Below are 19,750 nucleotides of genomic sequence, written 5' to 3' on the forward strand. Positions count from 1 at the left end.
AAAATCTCATAAAAAATTATGCATACACATGTAGCATTCTGATTGATGTTACAGTAGAATTAATCTAATTCGATGGGTTATCTAATAATCGTTAACGGGGCTTGGATGATGTAGTAGTAACATTTAAGACAACTTGTAAGTGAAGTTAGTAGGATGATATGTCTTATGAGAGCCTCACAACATTTACATTGCAAGTCTTCTTTGGTGCTGGTTGACCAACAAGGTATACATATAGTATATATTTTCATACAAAACTTCCTAACATAATAAATGGTAAGGTACACCATCACATTGACAACATTTTCATACAAATCACCAAATCATTTGCTATCTACACAGTCTTCTACAAAACCAAAAAGAATCAAAATGTAGAAAAGAAAACCACCGGCAAGTAGACCCTTTTATAACTATCGGGGTAAAAACTTTGGGGAAGGAGAATGGTCTCTTCAATTCATTGAGCTTTCAAGTCTCAAATTGCTTGCCTTCGAAGGTTTGTCCAAAGGTCCAATCCTTGGGAGCAACATTGTAAGACGTAACCGTTTTTCCATCACTAGCTTTAACCTCAAACGAAAGGGGTTGATTTTGCAGCAACGCATTTACATGCCAGTTTTGTCCCCAATTCCGACCCATTGAAAGCCAACCAGTTCTCGAGCCTTTAACCTTCACCTCCACTACGTCTCCATGGCCAGCAACATTGCTGATCAGCACGGAGATGAAGATTCCAGAACCAGTAACCGTGAATCGCATCCCTCCTTCCTTCCTACACTTTATCCTGCTCCAAACACATCACAGCATTCAAAATAGAATTTAACTCAAATATAATGACAATGCAAAATATATATATATATTGTCATGAGGAAGCAAAGTTAAATCAAGTTAGCAGAGGGACCCAAATCCGATGAAATATAATAAGACTTGAGATGAATTAAACTTGAGCATTTTAATCTGGACCAATCATGGCCCAAGAACTCAAGAATCAAATTTTCATTAAATTCAAACTTCATTTTAAAAGTCTAAATTCAATCTATACTTATTTAGACTAACTCATAATAGCTGTGACCCACATCATGTGACACCACTATCATCTACTTATAGCTTGTGGTAATTTCTAGTAAGTCGGAGAAAAAAAATTACAGACACTTCCTAATATACTCTTAAAGACATTTTTAAAATTTTGTAGGCCTGTTGTTTATTTACTGAAGAGTAAATAGTTCATGCATCCACAATCTAATAAAAGTTTTTTTATCATCCAATAACAAATGTTTATTAATGGCAAATTAGATTTTGCCATACCCAACTTAAAAATCATACTTCCTCTAAAAAAATAAAAACTTAAAAATCATACTAACTATGACATCTTATGGATTGATAATGACATTACATAAAAATTGAAACCATTAATGAATCTCCTTTGATTTTATAATTTCCAATAGAAAAAAAAATTGTATTAGCGAGTGTCTTACAAGTACTTGTCATAGAATGTGTAAAGAATGGGTCTCACTTGTTATTTAATCAGTGCATCTCCAGATGTAGTTTTGAATACATTTTAACAAGACTATATTATTTTCAATAGATTCTAACCAAGTGTGTTAGAAACAGTATGTTGTTAGGGCCTGTTTGAATACAAGTCAGAAATACTTCAGAGAGAGTTTCTCTACCGGAAATAGAAAAACTTTTTTCCAGCAGAGAAGCTTTCAAAAGCACTTTTATCCAAATGTTTAGTACTCCCAGTGTAAAACACAATTATATGAAAATTCAACTTGAAAATAAACCATCAGAATTATTTGCTTGAAAAAACGTCAGCATAATTGATCTATAGAATAATATTTGAAAAGAAATTTCTAGTAGTAACTGAAAGTGTATGAGAAAATTTTAGGAGTACCTGCGATACTGCACGGGCATGTTGCCGGCTTTCCAAATGGCGATCTTCTCAAAAGCTTCGATGGGGAGAACGAAGTGTTTGTTGGGAGGGTTGCAGTGTCCACCGCCGTCGGAGGTGAAGCCGTAGTTGGGGGCACAGAAGTTGGTGGCGGTGACGATGATGGAGGTGCCAGGGATGCACCAGCGCATGTCCTCGACGCAGCGGAGTTCGAAGCACGCGCCGCAGATCTGGCCGCGCTCGAACAGCGCCTCGCTGAGGCCCACAGTGGCCATGCCATAGCCGCCCTTGACCAGGTCGCCGTAGCCGCACGCGCCGCCCACCACGTCGCGGGGATCCGCCGGGGCGTAGTAGGTGGCGCGCGCGGATCGCCATTCGGAGAAGGTCGGCGAGGCTTCTAGAGAAGGAGAGGAGTAGTGAGAGGTGACTAATGGCGAAGAAGAGAGTGTGATGATGAGGATAATGGATACTGTGAGTGCCAGCATTTTGGACATGGAGAATCCAACCAAACCAAGAAAACCAGAATAGTGTGAAACCGAACCCAAACAAAGTGATGGATTATGTGTTCCTTTATTTGCAACCCACCATACTACTGCACACTCTACTTTTCCTTTTTCTTCTTCTACTTCTTTTTTCCTTTTTCAATTTTTTTTTTAATTTTACACTCATAAAGATATTAGTAAAAATAAATAATTTTTATTATTCTATCACTTGATCATTCGTTGACAAAATAAAATTCATATCACAAATTTAAAGTTATAAAAAATTAAAATTAAATTATTTTTTTTATACGTGAGAATTAAATTAAGTTTTATAACACTCGGATACCATCATGCTTAACTAGTTAAAGAACATGTTTTCTGTTTGGTATCATTCTTCGTTGGTCTCTTCTCTTCTCCCCAGATCACTTTTCTTCTTCTTTTTTTCATTCTAAAGCATAGCCATTAGTAAATAAAAACAAAGCTTGACTCTGATTTATTCGATTTTGGTTTAGTTCTTCAAGTTCTGATGTGCAATTTAGATAATCTAGATATTGTAATCGTGTGATTTTGATATTTATCAGTTATTTATTAAATATTTGACGTTTTTACGAACATGATATTGGATAATAATGCAACTTATGTTGATATGGCTTATATTAATATATGTGTTAAGCAAGACGTTTGTTGTCATTTGTCATATCATGAACATGTAATCCAGTATTATATCAATAAAATTCGTAAATATTTAATGAAAGATTTTAAAAAAATTCAAAATCATATAATTATGATATCTAAAGAAGAACTTAATTTGTGTAATTCAAACATGGAAAATGATATTATACGATTATCATACCTAAAAAATTAAAAGTACAATTATATTTAAAAAATCAGTGAAATATATAAAATTAATAATGGTGTGTTGAATTCTTGGGGACTTTTTTTTTAATTAAAACTAGTATTTGTTAATCATATTTCTTACACTTTACTTTAATTTTGTGCAATATTATATCGGTAACCGATAGACAGACAGCTGGTGAAAGTGATTATTGGTCATGTTTGATAAACTGGGTGAAAAGTTAATTAAAAGATTAAAAGCTAACTGATAGCTGAGCTGAAAGTTAATACTTAGACTTAAAAAATTAGTTTATTAAATTATGAGTATTTAGTTAAAATAGTTGTTAAGTATAAAATAATAATAAAAATAATAAAATTATGATTGATTTAAAAAAAGTAATTAAAAAATTAAATAAATATATTGAAGATAAAAAAATAGAAAAAAGTGTAGAAAGATACTAGAAACTAAAGTTTTTAAAAATATTACTTAAGCAGTGTTTAACCATTAAACAAGTTTTCTGGTTAGTAAAAAAAGTTAAAAATTGACTAAAATATTTTGCTAAACTTAGTCTTTATTATATAGATGTGGAGTGAAAATGAACTAAATAGGTATGGTGTGATTTTGTTATCAAATAATTAATGTTACATTGAAAAGTTAAAATGATAATTATTTTGAAATAATTTTTTTTTCTTATACGACAATTATTATAGAAACAAATTTAATTGAAAAATTGTCAAGGAAAAAATTTAATTCATGTTTACATTTTGAGTAGTAAGGCCACACCAATATGAAAGAGACTTCACACAAAAAAAAAAGACGAAAAAGAGAAAATAATTATAGATTTGACAATTAGATTAAAATTGGGTATACTTAATTGTTTAGCAAAATTACAACTTTTACAACCTCTTAAATGAAAGTGAATAATCCTATCTATTACAAAACCATTCACACTAATAATTTAATATCAAATATCCATTATCATATACCTCAAAAAAAATATTCATTATCATAATTAAAGTACTACAATATTAATTTTTATAATTAATAATATTTAATAGTTTAAAATTATTCTAATAACTAAATAAGACAATTTACAAAAAAATATATATAAGGAAAATCAACAAATACACTAACATGGGTTGAGTAAACGACGGTGATGGTATTCATGTTTGATAATTTTGATAACTATGGTGCAAATTAAATTATAACATTTTTTTTCATAACTATGTGCAAATTTAGTACAATGGCTTTGATGATTATGGTGCAAATATTCAGTATAACAATTTTGATATCCCCCTCCCTCTCTATATAGCTAGCACTGCTTTAGCCATAAAAAATGTGTAGTCATTAACCATGTTGATTAACAAAAATTGTTTGCTTTTCATTGCCGATTGAGACTTCTATGTCCTAATATCACTTGCAACCACATGTGCACGTGTAACTGAGAGTTCAATTTCTGCCAAACATATTGCCTCCATCTGCATTAACAATGTTTTATATTCACAAATCCACTCAAGACTTTACTGCATATAGTTTTCAAGACCTGGAAAGAAATTAAATCTATTATAAGTACAAAAGTAATAGCATTCCACAAAACAATTTTAGTATTTGATAATAAGCCTTTATATCAAAGATAACATGATAAGAAGCTATATATACATTAAAGAATGCATGAAGAACTTGCTTGACAGAACCTTAAGAATTCTTGCAAGTACTACTTTAGATTCACTTTCATCCCTCTTAATTAATTCAGCAAGAGACTTGTAATTGCTACGAATCATGATAGTCATGACAAGGCCATCATTTTTACACATAAAACTCCTAAAAAAATTACATGCATGATAAAAAATTTTGTGTAGAAGTTAGATTTTTCGTTTAATAATGCATAACTATTTTGTTTAATAAACTTGATATTGTCATTTACTAATTTCATTTTTTACCTGAATAACCTAATTGTCATTTCCCCTAAAAAAACCTAATTGTCATTTACTAATTCCATTAAATAATAAGATAATATGTATCATTGAATGGCGAGTAATTTTTTACACGATGGCTGTGGTTTAAATTCAAATTGGATATCCTTTAAAAAAATCAAATTGGATATCATCAATGTTCTTTCATATAATAAAATTTACGTGCAATCATTTCATATAAATATAATTATTTAATTATCTGACAAAATTTTCCTTTCAAACCCTACCTAAGCTAGATACTACAAAATTTCCTTCATTCATGATTCATTGGGCTTGTGTTGTGATAAGAGGGGACACGTATTTGACTAACATACCTGAGTTGTAAGGCAGTAATAATGAAAATGATGATTGTATGAATGATGTGAGTTGTGATAATGTTTGGGAATCTGATTTAACAATCCACTCGGAGAAGCAAATATCATCTGCATTTTGAAGGCTACAATTCCTTGCCACCCAAAGCAAATGTCCCCTTATAGTCGTCTCTTCGCACTGTAATTGCGTTTTTCCCTTCATTTTCAACTATGTAAGATTAGTACGAGGGTGCCATTAATGGACAAAGGTTAGAAAAAAAAGACACATGAAAAGGAATGGGGAAAACAATAAAATAAAATAAAATGGAGGAGTGTATTAAAGTTACCAGACATAAGGATGAGAAGAGGATTGGTATTAGTCAAGATCTTCCAAATCAAATAACATTTTGGAAACATTCTATTTTTTTTTTTTACAATGATAATAACGAGATTAGAACTTATAATATTACACAAATTATATAATTTTTTTCACTATTGGGTGAATCCTAATAGATAGAATTAGCACTCTGATCTAAATATAATCAATAACACCAATGTTAATCGGGTATAAAATGATGGACAATAAGATATCTAATATCAAATAAAAGAAAAAATTAAAAGTTGTTTCAGCTTAACGACTTATGTTGGGTTCAAGTTTAGGAAGAAATAATTTTGTTACCTATAATAATAGTACTGTCCAAATTAAAAAATATTATCTTTTAATAAAAAAAATACATTAGATCTAAATAAAAAATATTTAGACACGAAATATAATAAATTAATACGGATCGATGATAATTAAAAAAGAATTTCTGGATCAGAAGTAAACCTATCCCTTTTCAAGGGAAAGAGACATAAGAACACACCAATAATCAAAATCGGACAAAAACAATACTCTTATATTACTTTAAGAGTTCTTCCTGATTTACAGTTGTACTTACAAGTGCAAATATGTGAAAAATTTAGAGATAACTGATAAGTAATTTAACCGCCATACAAATTTAGGTGTCAATTATTGATTTAAGTGATATAAATGACCTGTTTTTTTAAAAAAAATCAATGCTATTTATATGTTCACATATTTTTTATTTATTTCTCACGGTGAATAATATACTTTGAAGAAAATGAAAAATTACTTGTTATTAATAATTATTCAATACATTATACAAGTATTTTAATTTAAATAGTTAAAAATATAAATAAATTAAATTTACGAAAAAAGAGTCAATTGAAAAAAAAAATTGATATAAAAATAACGGCTCAAATTTATATGACAGAAATTAAAAATTAGTAAATCAAATTTCAAAGAAATTAGACACTAATATATATAATTTGAATTTAACAGTCATAGACCATTCTTCTTCTTTAGAATACCTTTATTTAGAAGAATTGGTTTTTATTTACTTTGGTGCTTGTTTGTATTAATTTTTAACTTATTTAATAACTTTCTTCCATTTTCACTAACTTTTATCGTGTTTTTCTTCTTCTTTTGGTCAATAATAACTTTAATCTTTGATTTGGTACCAGGTGAACCACCCTACCCCTCATGGATTTGATTTTCTTTCAATGGCCCAACACGCCATGCTCTCCCTATTTGTGACAAAAAGCAATTTTTGTTTTTTAACCCTTGATGGGCCATTGTCTCTTCCAGACTCAAGCATTCACAAAATATGCCCAATAGAAGTGTGAATTCATCATAACTCAAGACATTTTAAAGTTTAATAAAATTTCATTCCATATTCTTTCATTTTATACCCTACACAAACTTCCTTTAATTTTATATGACAACATAGCATCGTGTATCTTTTTTTTTTTTAATACAGAAAGGGAGACTAAAATAATGTCACAAAAGGAAGGAGTACTAAGTACAATTTTATTCAACTTCAGCTGATTTGAGTATAATAATTTGCTTCATTTGAGAAATATGAACAACTACACTAATAAGCGATACATAAGTATGTAACTTACACTTGAAAGACAATTAGAATTAAAAAGAAAAAAAGCACTAGATATATCCGAGTGGAGGGTGGGAGAAAGAATTTGAAGAAATACAAAAGGCCTAGGCATGAAGAAATATAAAAAGGTGGGATAATTCACTGGATAGTGTTTCTCCCAAAGTCTTGAAGCTCATATAGGTTAACACACAGGCTTGTGGAGAATTAACAATGCAGTAGAAATATAAAAAATTTCAGCTCCCTTATCTTTCTTCTCATGCAAGGTCATCCAGCAACAGAAACAGGTACATTATACCTGTAAAAGGGAAACTGCTTTGAAGAAAAGCCAATAAGAGGGTACTATAAGGAAAGCTTAATACGTTGCTCTTCCCTTTCCTCATAATATACTGATGAGCACTGGTTTTCCCTCTCTGCCATGCACCTTTTATATGGTACAAACCCTTTTCCACATGTTTTAGGCCTCACCCTTAGCTCAGATATAGTTAAAGTTTCACTTTTGCTAAAACCATGTACATGACTTTTGGCTTGATCATCTGATTTTTCAGTGTTATCTCCATCATCAATTGAACTAGTGTTTGAACCAGTCCATGATCCTTCCTTTTGAACTTCTTTATGTTCAAACTCTCCAAGATTAGAATATAGATGCTTCCCTTTTGGCTCCTTGTGCAGTGGCATAAATGGAGTATTGTGGGGAAGAGTCCACCAAGGAACAATAGAAGCATGACCTTCTGTAACATCTGAACATCCATTCTGAAGTTGCATAAGATACATTGCAGCCGCAGGTGTTGGTTTGCACGGCTCCGTTGTTGGAGAAGAAGGTTTGCATGTGTCTGTTACCAGTAGAGTGGTCCCAAAAAGTTTGAGAGTACGACCAGATGATTCTTCTGTTGCATCATCTCTGGTAGAAACACTTTCTTTGTGAAAAAACTCCAGTTTCTACACATTAAAATCAAGGGAGAGTTTAATTTTCATGTATTATCTATGTAAAGATTTGTACTGCAATATCAACTAATTAGAAATCATCCCAAGTATCATTGTTGAAGTAGTTATTATAAAAATTAACAATCTTAGCATACCTGTCAGTTTATGATTAGATAACAATGTACAGTGTATTTAAATTAGATTTTAAGATCAAACATAAGAACATAAAATATTTATCATTTTTTAAAAGTATTCTCATGATGATATTGTAGTCAAGAAAGTAAAATTGATTAGCATTTAAGAAGTACCACAGGAGGTTGCTCATCATGAGCTGAACTTGGTGCAGACCCTTCTTCCTTAAATGATGTTTTGGGCTCAGCAAGTGGAAATCTGTTTGTGGGGACACCACTAATGGATGAGGCTGGTGACAAACATCGACTAGATGTATCTGAATCGGAGGAACCAACAGTTTCTGAAACAACTGTAGATAAAACTGACTTGGGAGAATTGTTTTCTTGACCAAAATCTGATGACTTCAGAGAATTAGACCTCAGTGGGTGTTCTGAGTTGGAAATTCCTGTCTTTGGAAACTCAACTAGCTTACGAGGGTAAGGATGAATTGGCTTCCGTTTTGGTCGCGGAGGTGGAATTTCAATTGACTCCTCCAAGGTTGTACTGTTCCCACTAGACTCTCGAAGAATCTGCAGGAAGTTAAAACAAATGAGTTAGAGTGAATTTAAGATGAACCCTTCAACTTCACCCTCAAGGAAATTAGCACTTTCGCATCTTATAATGTCATCACAATTTTAACTCATGTGTGACTCATGGCATTATATTGAAAATATGGTAAATCATGGGTACTGGAATATAGCAATAAACCTTAGAAAAAAACTTCTGAGCATGACTTCGAATCTGAACAGCAGTCTTTGTGCCAACATGTTCTGTGGTGAAAATTAAAGGATCCAAGAACTTAGACCATACTTCTTGATTCACTAATTTATATATATTCTTTTGCTAGAATCTTTATGGCATACTTTGCCTAAGATATGCAAGTTCTAAATTAGTTGTACCTTCAATCCGTCGCCAGGCCCTGCCATATAGCTTTAAGGCTTCAAGGAACTTCTTATGTTCTTCATCTGTCCACCTCTCTCTCTGCTTTGTGATAGTATATGGTTTCCTAACCTGTTAATATAGATATAAAATTGATCAAAACAAAGTTGACACTGTCACAAATGTGAAAATCAAATTTATAAGGCCACAAACACATAAGAATTCAGGGACAACCTTCAAGGCATAGTCATTTCCACAAGATAACTGATCATGTAGTGGAATATCTGCAACAGAATGCACACCAGAATTGAAAGATATTTCATCTCCAATTGGAAGACCACCCTGTGATCTAGTAAATGCATTTTGGCCCTGCATCCAGTCCAAATAGCAAATAAATATAATACAATAATCAAGAAGAAAAAGACAATTTTCTCATAATTGAAAATTCAAGTAGAGTTAAATGAAATCATAACACAATAATCAAGAAGAAAAAGACAATTTTCTCATAATTGAAAATTCAAGTAGAGTTAAATGAAATCATAACCAAAGAGTATTTATCCAGCAACGAATCATTCATCCCATAGTAAATATCAATCAGCAATCACAATTTCTTCATTAAATGACCTTTTTTAACTATTTTTAATGAAAAGGGAAAATGCGAAATTGATGATGATTAGATCATTCATAAGACCTTACGCAGGCAAAGTGTTCTTAACAAACTGTGTTAAGTGTTAACCAAACCTGAAACATTCAAAAGTTACTTTTCCAAAAATTTATAAAAATTATTATCCAATTTATAAAATTAAAAACTACACATATTTGGCATTTGAGAAAAGGTAAACACAATTCATAAAGTTATCTTGTATCTTTTTTCATTATTTTATTTGACTTTTTATTTGTATCTTTCAAACAGAACCAAACATATCCTACCCAAATGAAAAGACTTTTTTAGCTGGAAATCCAGAACAAACCATAAAACACACAAGTACAATCAAAACCAGCAACAATCTCATGTTCCTTACAAAAATTCCCCACAGCATCAAATATTCTATATCAAAGAAAAAACTCATATTTACATACTTGTATCGCCATGTGGTGAATATCTTCTCCTCTGTGGTTGGCTCACAGAACACCAAAACAGTAAAACTTATCTTTCTTTGTACACAACTTCCTGAACAATATATATAACACAAACAAACAAATTACAAAGCTCCACACTTCCCCTTCTTCCTCAAACACTAGAATCCACAAAATTCTGTGCAAATGGACTTCTCTCGCCACCAAACAAAAACACTGTTTCGCCTCTTTGTTTTTATCCAACACTACTGTTTCAGCTTAGAATAGAAGATACCCTTTTAAGATCCGGTGACCATGAACTGCAAAAGCTTGACCTTTCAAACTGAATCCACTTCATGAATTTGCAAAGAACAAAATAATGGATGTTCAAAAACACTTCATAACACAAAGGACACAAACTTGACAACAGTTTCCGTGAAATATCATGTTGTCCAAAATTCAAAAGCTCAACAAAAGTGGTAGATAGAGAGAAAGGAAGAGAAAAGAGTTTAAGGTTTTGAGGTTAAGGAAGAATGAGAATAACAAAGAAGAAGAAGAAGAGAAGGTACATATAAAAGCCAAGTGGGAAAGAGACTATTGTGAAGGAGAAAAAAATAAATAAATAAAAGGAGCAACGAGAGAGTGCCACGTCAGATATTGAATTTTGTTTTGTAGGAGAGGAAAATAAGTTTTCTTTTTATTTTTTATTTTTCACACGATCGAAATCTCGAGAACTCGATGCAATCTTGTGGCTCACATCGAAAGAGGTCCTCCACACGTGGCGTTCCGCGTCTGTTTCTCACTTTTCTGTTGTTGTTTTTTCCAATCTGACTTTTTTTCATGTTTCTTTTTAGGTTGTTGTGGTACATTTAAAATAAAATCGATAACAGTTAATATTTAATATTATGATTTAATTTTAAAAATTATGAAAATAATATCATTTCAAAGGCATATAATGAAAAGTTTTTTTTTTCTTTTTTTTTTAAATTTCGTTTCATTTTCTAATTGGGTGGCCGAAAACTAATACACAGTGGGTTGTGGATAATTGCGTTCAGACACACAGAGCATACACTCCCAATTCAACGGTCGAAGTGTCCCAGATATTAAATTTTATTTTTTAAAGTGAAATTTGGATTTAAATCTTATAAATAAATAAAAATATAATTAATGAAAAGTCTATTCAAAATAATCAATCAAATTTTTAAATAAAAAATAATCATTCACAAAATTAGTAAATATATAATTAAGAAAAAAAGACTTACAGGTGCCACAGCACTTTATCATGATTAATGCGTGGCCATTATTTTCCCAGCTCTCATACACATAATTTCTTCTTCTTCTTTTTCTTTTTTTTTATAAATATTTTTTTTCCTATGTTGGACACTACGGGTGTCTCTCAATAGTAGATTTTTCAGTTAAATATTTTTATAAAATATGCTAACTAATGTTTTTGTTTTTTTGGGGTATATAATATATTCTATAGTTTTGAATTGTTCAAATTCCCCAACGGAAGAGACTATTTTTTGAAGAATATTTTATTAACTAAAATAAAATGATTCTTTTATCTATTATTAAAAACATCACTTCATGAAAGTAATATATTATTCTGTCATATGAATTGAGTGTAAAATAATTCTTTTTACTAAGGAACCAAGAGTTTAAACTTCAAACTTCTATGGTCTTATAGTATAAAAAAAAATTTGTATATTTTTAAGACATACAGTATGTATTTGTAATCAAAATTTATTTATGCTATATTGCTATTAATAAATTGATTTTATATAAATATTATAAATATAATTACTAGTACCATAAGCAGTAATTTTTTTTTTTTGCTTGTTTTTAACGTGTTCTAGTGGATTGGTAACAGATTTTGACCTGCAGTATACTCCGTCTTACATTGAATAAACGATTGTTGTATTTTACACAACATTCTATGTTTGACTAAAAAAAAAAAGTTGTTTTTTTTTCTTTTCTAAAATTAGCATTTAATGTTTCTCTTGTTTGAATTTTTATAATGGAGAACTTACACATCTTCTACATGTGCAGCATTTGACTATTACGCAAAATAACGAGTTTTATGTAAATTTAGTGACTAGTTATATATAGCCTTCGTAAATTAATTAATAAAACACTGTTTTTTCATATAAAAAATAAATAAGAGACATATAAATTTAAACACCGCTTAATTAATTTATCAATTAATAATTGTTTTTAATTTAATTTGAATAATTAAAATATACTGTTTTAAAACACTATTTTAAAAAAAAAAAAAAAACTAAAACACCAAGGATCCGAAAATTTTTCAACGGGAATAAATAAGTAACAGGTATCCGCAGCAATGAGCGAGTAGATGTATGTGAGTCAACCAAACAGCGTTGCAACACGAGTATACAAGTGGATGATATTCCAATCAAATAAAATAACAATAATTAATTAATATGATCTAAAAAAAATGAATTGGTATATGTAATATGCGTGATAGATAATTATTTATCTTAAATATATAATGAGAAATTAAATTTTTAAATCGGAGCGAATATGAAAGAAAATTCATTTGAAAGAGATTAATATCTTATTTTGGGCTAAAAGATATTTAAAATCAATCAACAAAAATAAGCTATGAGTGTGGTTGTTATCATCGCCATGAAATGAAAATAGGAGGGTTTTTTGTTGGGATTGGAGAACACTATATTTTTTTAATTCACTAGATATATGAGTATCGTTATTGTTTTTGATAATGAAAATGAAATAAATGGTATTTTATTAGGCGAAGGCTTTTTGATTAAAATAGGAGGATATTTGAGAGGAGGAGAAAAAGGGTTAAATATCTTAAAATTTAAAGAGCGAAAGAGAGAGAGAGAGGGTTGGGGAAGAGTTGTGGATCAAAAAGCGCGAGCGATAGAGGGTGTCACTTTCACCTTTGCGCTTTTGGCCACGTCACTGCCACTTGCCGCCCCACTAAAAAAACACCGCCACGTGTATATTCAAGGGTAGGATAGAGATCATTTCACACCACTCGTTTTTTCCCTTCCATTATTGCATTTTCTTTTTAATAAACCCTCGGAATTTTCTGTCCACAACATTTTTGTTCCCCTTTTTTATTTCTCAAAAAAATAAATAATCTAGCTTGCTGATGAGTTGACAAGCAGAATGGGACATGAATGCGTGGTCTTAATTAAGATTAAGAAAAATTACCACTTTTTTCTTTTTTCATCAACTTAATGAATTAACAAAAAATAAAGTTACTCAAGGCACAACATTTTCTTTTTGACATGTTTTGAGGTGGAAATTTTAAATTCTAAGAATTTTAAAATATTTTAATTGAAATTTTTTTATTTTTAAAATTGTGTTTGAATAAATAAAATTAAAATTGTGAGGGGAAAGAAAATAAGTCGCAAGTTTGAAAATAAAATTTGGAAACTTTCAAATGAAAAAGATGATTGATAAAGGAATTACGGAAACGTTTTGGAAGGTCCTTCTATAAAGAAAGAGATGAATTTAGATTTCTCATTTTTTAGATAAAAATTAAAATTTTACATTTTTAGTTGTTTAAAATTCTGTTTTAAAATTTTAAAAATTTAAATTTTTCATAAAAAATATCCAAACAAAGAATTTTAGATTAAAAAAATTAAAATTCTCTGATAAATTATTTTACACAATTAAAACTCTATATCCAAACGTACTCTAAAAAGAGATTTAATTTAATTAAAAATCTCTTGGAGAGTGATAAACTTATTTAAAAATCTTGAAAAGTGATAAACTTTATGAAGCAAAAGAGACATTTCGAGACTTTAATGGAGAATTGGACAGGGGCAGGTGTGGGATAGTAGGAGAACGTGGAAGGTTGCAGTGTACATTGAAATTTGATGTGTGAGGGACCAATATGTCTGGGCAGATATTCAGTTTCCGGGTCTAACCTTGGTGGGGAGACAACAAAAACAACATGTATAACAATACCATCGTTATTAGCTACCCCTATTCATTCCATGGGTGTTGCCTCCATTATTGAATTGAAACTAGATTTCATTTGGATTTCTTTTATAAGGTTTGGACTTTGGATATAGTAATAGATATTTTTAATATTTTCTTAGTCATGTTAACTGGCACACTTAATTGCTGAATTCATGTTACACGGGTTTTGGAAATCATATATCACTATTTGTGCTTAAGATATTATTTATAGATATTAAGTTTTTTTTTAAAAAAAAAAGGAGAAGAGCTTTAAAAAGTTAAAGGAGACCTCTTGATTGGTGGGCACAATTTGATCATGGAGAGTTGGAAAAGTAGAAACGAAAAGAAATAGAAATAATAGTGAGAGGGAAGATAAAGTCATTGATTTAAGAAATAATAGTTAACAATGCGTTTGATTTTAAAAAATGATAGGTTTTAGTTGAAGAAAGGTAAGGAAAGGAGAGAAAAAGATAAAGTCAGTTGTTTTGTTAAAGAAAAAAGAAAGTTAAGGATGAAAATTTTTCTTTATGAGATTTGCAAGATAAAGATGAAAAATAAATAATATATTATTTTAGTATGTAAAGAGAATCTAATTTAATTGATTGAATAATTTGTGTGAATTCTTATAAATTTTTATACTATTTTTTATTCCTAGGAATAAAAAATAGATTTAGTCTTATAAAGACTAACAAGTGGAATGTGACTTAGAATAAAAATTTAAAAAAATAATTTTAAGAAATAAAATCTCCAAATGACCATATAAAAAATAATAATTTCAACCTAGAAGTTTAGTATTTTTCTCGAGAAATAAAATAGACCTGAACAATTTAATAAATATTAAATTAAAAATATCTTTCTATTTACAATATATTAAAGTTGACACTTAATATTAGAAAAATTACTAGTAATTTAGGTTTGTACATTTATAATATAGTAAATATGGGTATTTGTGATTTTAATCACCAACAAATCAATTAATCTATTTATAATAATACATACCAAAATATTTTTCAATAGGAATGTTTACACATGCTATTATTAAGAGTTCTAAATAATAAATTCGTTTGATTTTTTTAAAAAGAAATTTCATTTTAAATTATATAATAATTATAATAATGAATTGCAATCAGAATTTTTTATAATTACAATTGTAATAATGAAAATGATTATACAAATTATACTTTTTTACTTCATACATATTATTATCATTATTAAACCAATTGTTTATTAACAGAGCAAGTAATATAAAAATTAATTGTCAATCATGAATATGAAATTGCTACAAATATTTTATATACAATTTTAAATAGATTTAAATGTAATTTTGGTTCTCTCATTTCTCTCCATTTGCAATTTTTGTATTTTCATTTTAAAATATAAATATTTTACGCCTCCATTTTAAAAAGTCTGTCATTATATTCTAAATATTTTAAAATAAAGAATTTTGATTCTTTTATTTTATAAAATTCACAATATTTTGGTCGTTGTATTTTAAAAAATGTATATAATTTTGGTTTAATCTTCAATTTTATTTATATTTTATTCCTCTTATTAGTTAAATTATAATTAATTAAATTATTTTTTGTGTGATACCTTGAATGAACATGTTAAGTCTGAGGTTCAACTGTATCAAAAAAAAAACTATAGAAAAAATTGAAGATTTAACTAAAATTATAAATGTTCTAAAATAATAAGATCAAATGTTTCTATTTTGAAATAGATAATTAAAATAATAAAATTTTTAAAACAAAGAGACCAAATGTATCTATTTTAAAATAAAAGAACCAAAATTGAGGATCGAGCAAAATAGAAAAATCAAAATTATATTTAAGTCTTTTGAATAAATATTTTTAAAAATTCTGAATAATAATCTTCTTTGACATCCTCTACTATTTTGCTTATGTGTTAAAAATAAAAAATTAATCTTTATAATATCTTTTGATCGAGCATAATTTCATAATTATTATATATAATCATAAAAATTATTAGTACCTAATATTTTTATTTTTAATTCAGATATAATTGGATAATAAAAAAAGGTAATTTAATTGGATAATATATATAACAAACATTAATAACAGATAACAATAGCTAATAACTATATGGTTAGAATAAACAAGTAAAAATTATAAATAATTCTTACTAAAATATTTAAAAATGTATATTTAAAATTAATTTTAAAAAAAATATTTACCCATGACATAGGTCACAACACTCTAATATAATAATAATAATAATAATAATAATAATAAATTATCAGCAAATATTTGTATAACTAGCTTATTGCAATTAAAGTCAAACCAAAATTTAAAACTAAAGATTGAAATGAATAAGTTAAGTGATGTTTTATACGGATTAAATTTGGTCCATTTATTTGATATAACATTTTTTCTAAAGGTTTGACATAGTTAAAAATGTATTAAAAGTATACTTTGCAATAAACCTTATAAATAAGTGACAAACTTCTTAATAAGTTAATAAAACTAAATTTACCTTCAAGTCAGTTAACTTGAGTCTTTCTATAAACTACAATATATTATCTCAAAATATGATAATAAAAAACAATACTATATCATATGATACTTATTATTCTTATTACTATTATTATTTAAAGAGATCAAATTATTAAATTTAAAACACTTTAATTAAATTAGCTTTTAAAAGTATCTTGATTAGAAATATCTAGTATATAGGCGTGAACTTTGTAATGACCTGCCTTACGATATCATTAATCCTAAAATGCATAATTTCATTTTTTAAATGAAATCCTCAATAATTTGATTATGAAAATAAAAGTAAATTTTTCGCGATATACATTCATCAAACAACGCACAAACATTTAAATAAACACATATATATCTATATCTTAAACCATTATACATCATTCACATGACATAAAATAATTTAATTTTTACATGTATCTAAATTCGAGATTTACATGCCAAAATAAAAAAGAATCATGGAACCACTAGAATTGATAAAAAAAAAAAACAATTCTCTCCCAAAATAATTTCAACGTTATCACGTTAACTTGCGGCTCCCAAAATAATTTTATACCGATCACACGGTACAAAATTGCAAAGGTGAGTTTATTAAAAAAATCAATAATTATCAAATGACCTTAATTAACAAGAAAAACAATAACAAGTATCATGATCATATACAATTATCCATCAATTCAACATTTACTTAACAATTATTCATCAATTTTTTTACAATTTCAATCAATTATGCTCAGTATGATGTGTGCATACAACCTTAACTCTCAAATGCAATGTAATATCATTCATCAGGAAATAATTTGAGCATGTTCACGTGACATTCTTACTTAGGAAAACTAGGTAGCAAGTGTCAAGTTCACCTGTCGTGCACAGACAGTTCCCTCCCCCATGATCATACACAATTATCCATCAATTCAACAATTACTTAACAATTATTCATCAACTTTTCCACAATTTCAATCAATCATGCTCAGTATGATGGATGCACACGACCTTAACTCTCAAATGCAATGTGATATCATTCATCAGGAAATAATTTGAGCATGTCCACGTGACACTCATACTTAGGAAAATTAGACAACAAGTGTCGAGGTCACCCTGTCGTGCACAGACAATTCCCTCCCCCTATGATGATTAACTCGAGTCACAAAGGAGTTTCAAATCGATTGGCAATTTCTCAAGTACAAGTATTTTGTTTCATGAAAAACTACAAGTACTTACTAAAAAAGTTTATATTATTTTCATATAGTATTTTGTTTCATACACATGGATATCATCAATGCACTGACCGTGGATAATTAAATATTTTGAGTTATCCCTTCACTCCAGAGATGCTTAAAACTCTTTAACCACTCTATTTCTCCCATCGAGGATATCTAACTTGGTCACTTCAACCCCTATGTGCTTGCACAACATACATAATTACAATGACATTATTAGCATCAACAATATCTCATCTCAATGTCAACATCATCGCATCTCAATGTCATCATCAACATCAACAACATCTCAAAGACATTATCAGCATCAACATCATTTTATCTCAATGGCATTATCTACATCAACATCATCTCATATCAATATTATCATCAATAACAACATCATTAGTAATCACATTCCATAAATACATACATATAAATTTCATGTATGAGATTCACACTCCTCAAGTCTTTAGACAACGTAAGTCACAATAATGTGATTTATCCATAATAGATGTATCAATCTTATTAGTTGAAAATATTGTCTTTCTTGAAAACTAGCATGTACACGAATAAGCATATATTCTCATAATTGGGTTCCTTGACCCAAATTATGATATCAAAGCCACAAATTATAATACTCCCCTCATCTATCATAAGTTCTCTGTCAGTTCCTCTCTATGTTCAGGGGCCTCTATATGCACATGGATAAACATACATTCTCATATAGGTTTTAAGTATCATTATGCATTAAAACAAGTTTAGGCTAGTATCATTTTTTTAAATATGATAATAATTCTGAAACACTTAATTAAAGAATACAAATTATTATGATTTATATCAATCATTGTTGGACTCCAAGTTGGTTCAATGAAGGTCACAAAAATAACATCAAATTTATAAAAAAAAAAAATTTACATCTCATTTTCAATGATTTTTCAAAGAATGTATAAAAATATCATATTACAGTACCCAAAACACAAGAGATACTAAGAGAAACTCAAACTAACTAGAAGAAAGACATGAAATTCAAGGTTACCTCAGAGAAATTATGAAAAAAGGGGATTGAGAATTTATTTCTCTACCGAATCCTTAAGGTGGATTTTGAAGATTCCGTTTTGATTAAAACGTTTCTCTTCGTATGGTGGTCTGACGACAAGCAACAACGACTTGTGGTGGTTGTGGGTGGTGGAGAAGAAAGTGTTATGGTTTAGGTGGATGTTCAAAGAGAAGAAGAGTGAAAAATCATGTTTTTCACACTGAAGAACATATTTGTAATATACATATCTTTCTTAGCGAACTCATCTCGTTAAGCGAAATTCAACTTTTGGTGTTAGGCGCAATTTCTTCTCATGTTGAAATTATGCTTAACGTGCTTGTCTCGCTAAGAGACATTTCCAAAAGTGTCATTTCAAAGCATAAAAACATGAGTTATGAACCTACAGTCCAAATTTGAAGACAATCCAATGATTAACGAGTTCGAGATCACAATTTACTAAAACAAGTTTGGATAAAACTTGAAATCTCATGATTTTAACATAGGTCAATCAAACTTCACATAACTTAATATTCACATCAAACAATCACACATAGTTAATTCACGCAACACCCTAATTCATCCAAATCAATCAAATAACACAAGAAATACATTAAAC

At 29.1% G+C, this 19,750-nt stretch overlaps 2 protein-coding genes across 2 annotated transcripts; both read right to left on the reverse strand.

Moving 5' to 3' along the window:
• Positions 1-133: 133 nt before the first annotated feature.
• On the reverse strand, positions 134-2,473 carry LOC114383211 (expansin-A13-like). Its single transcript, XM_028342836.1, has 2 exons — positions 1,883-2,473; positions 134-772 (listed from the first exon to the last, which is right to left on the reverse strand). The coding sequence occupies exons 1-2, from the start codon at positions 2,371-2,373 to the stop codon at positions 463-465; spliced, it is 801 nt and encodes a 266-aa protein (XP_028198637.1). The 5' UTR covers positions 2,374-2,473; the 3' UTR covers positions 134-462.
• A 4,827-nt stretch (positions 2,474-7,300) lies between these two features.
• On the reverse strand, positions 7,301-10,991 carry LOC114385334 (protein REVEILLE 1-like). Its single transcript, XM_028345366.1, has 6 exons — positions 10,466-10,991; positions 9,620-9,754; positions 9,406-9,517; positions 9,215-9,276; positions 8,644-9,036; positions 7,301-8,350 (listed from the first exon to the last, which is right to left on the reverse strand). The coding sequence occupies exons 1-6, from the start codon at positions 10,475-10,477 to the stop codon at positions 7,754-7,756; spliced, it is 1,311 nt and encodes a 436-aa protein (XP_028201167.1). The 5' UTR covers positions 10,478-10,991; the 3' UTR covers positions 7,301-7,753.
• Positions 10,992-19,750: the final 8,759 nt, after the last annotated feature.

Source organism: Glycine soja, chromosome 14, assembly GCF_004193775.1.
Source record: "Glycine soja cultivar W05 chromosome 14, ASM419377v2, whole genome shotgun sequence".
NCBI lineage: Eukaryota > Viridiplantae > Streptophyta > Magnoliopsida > Fabales > Fabaceae > Glycine > Glycine soja.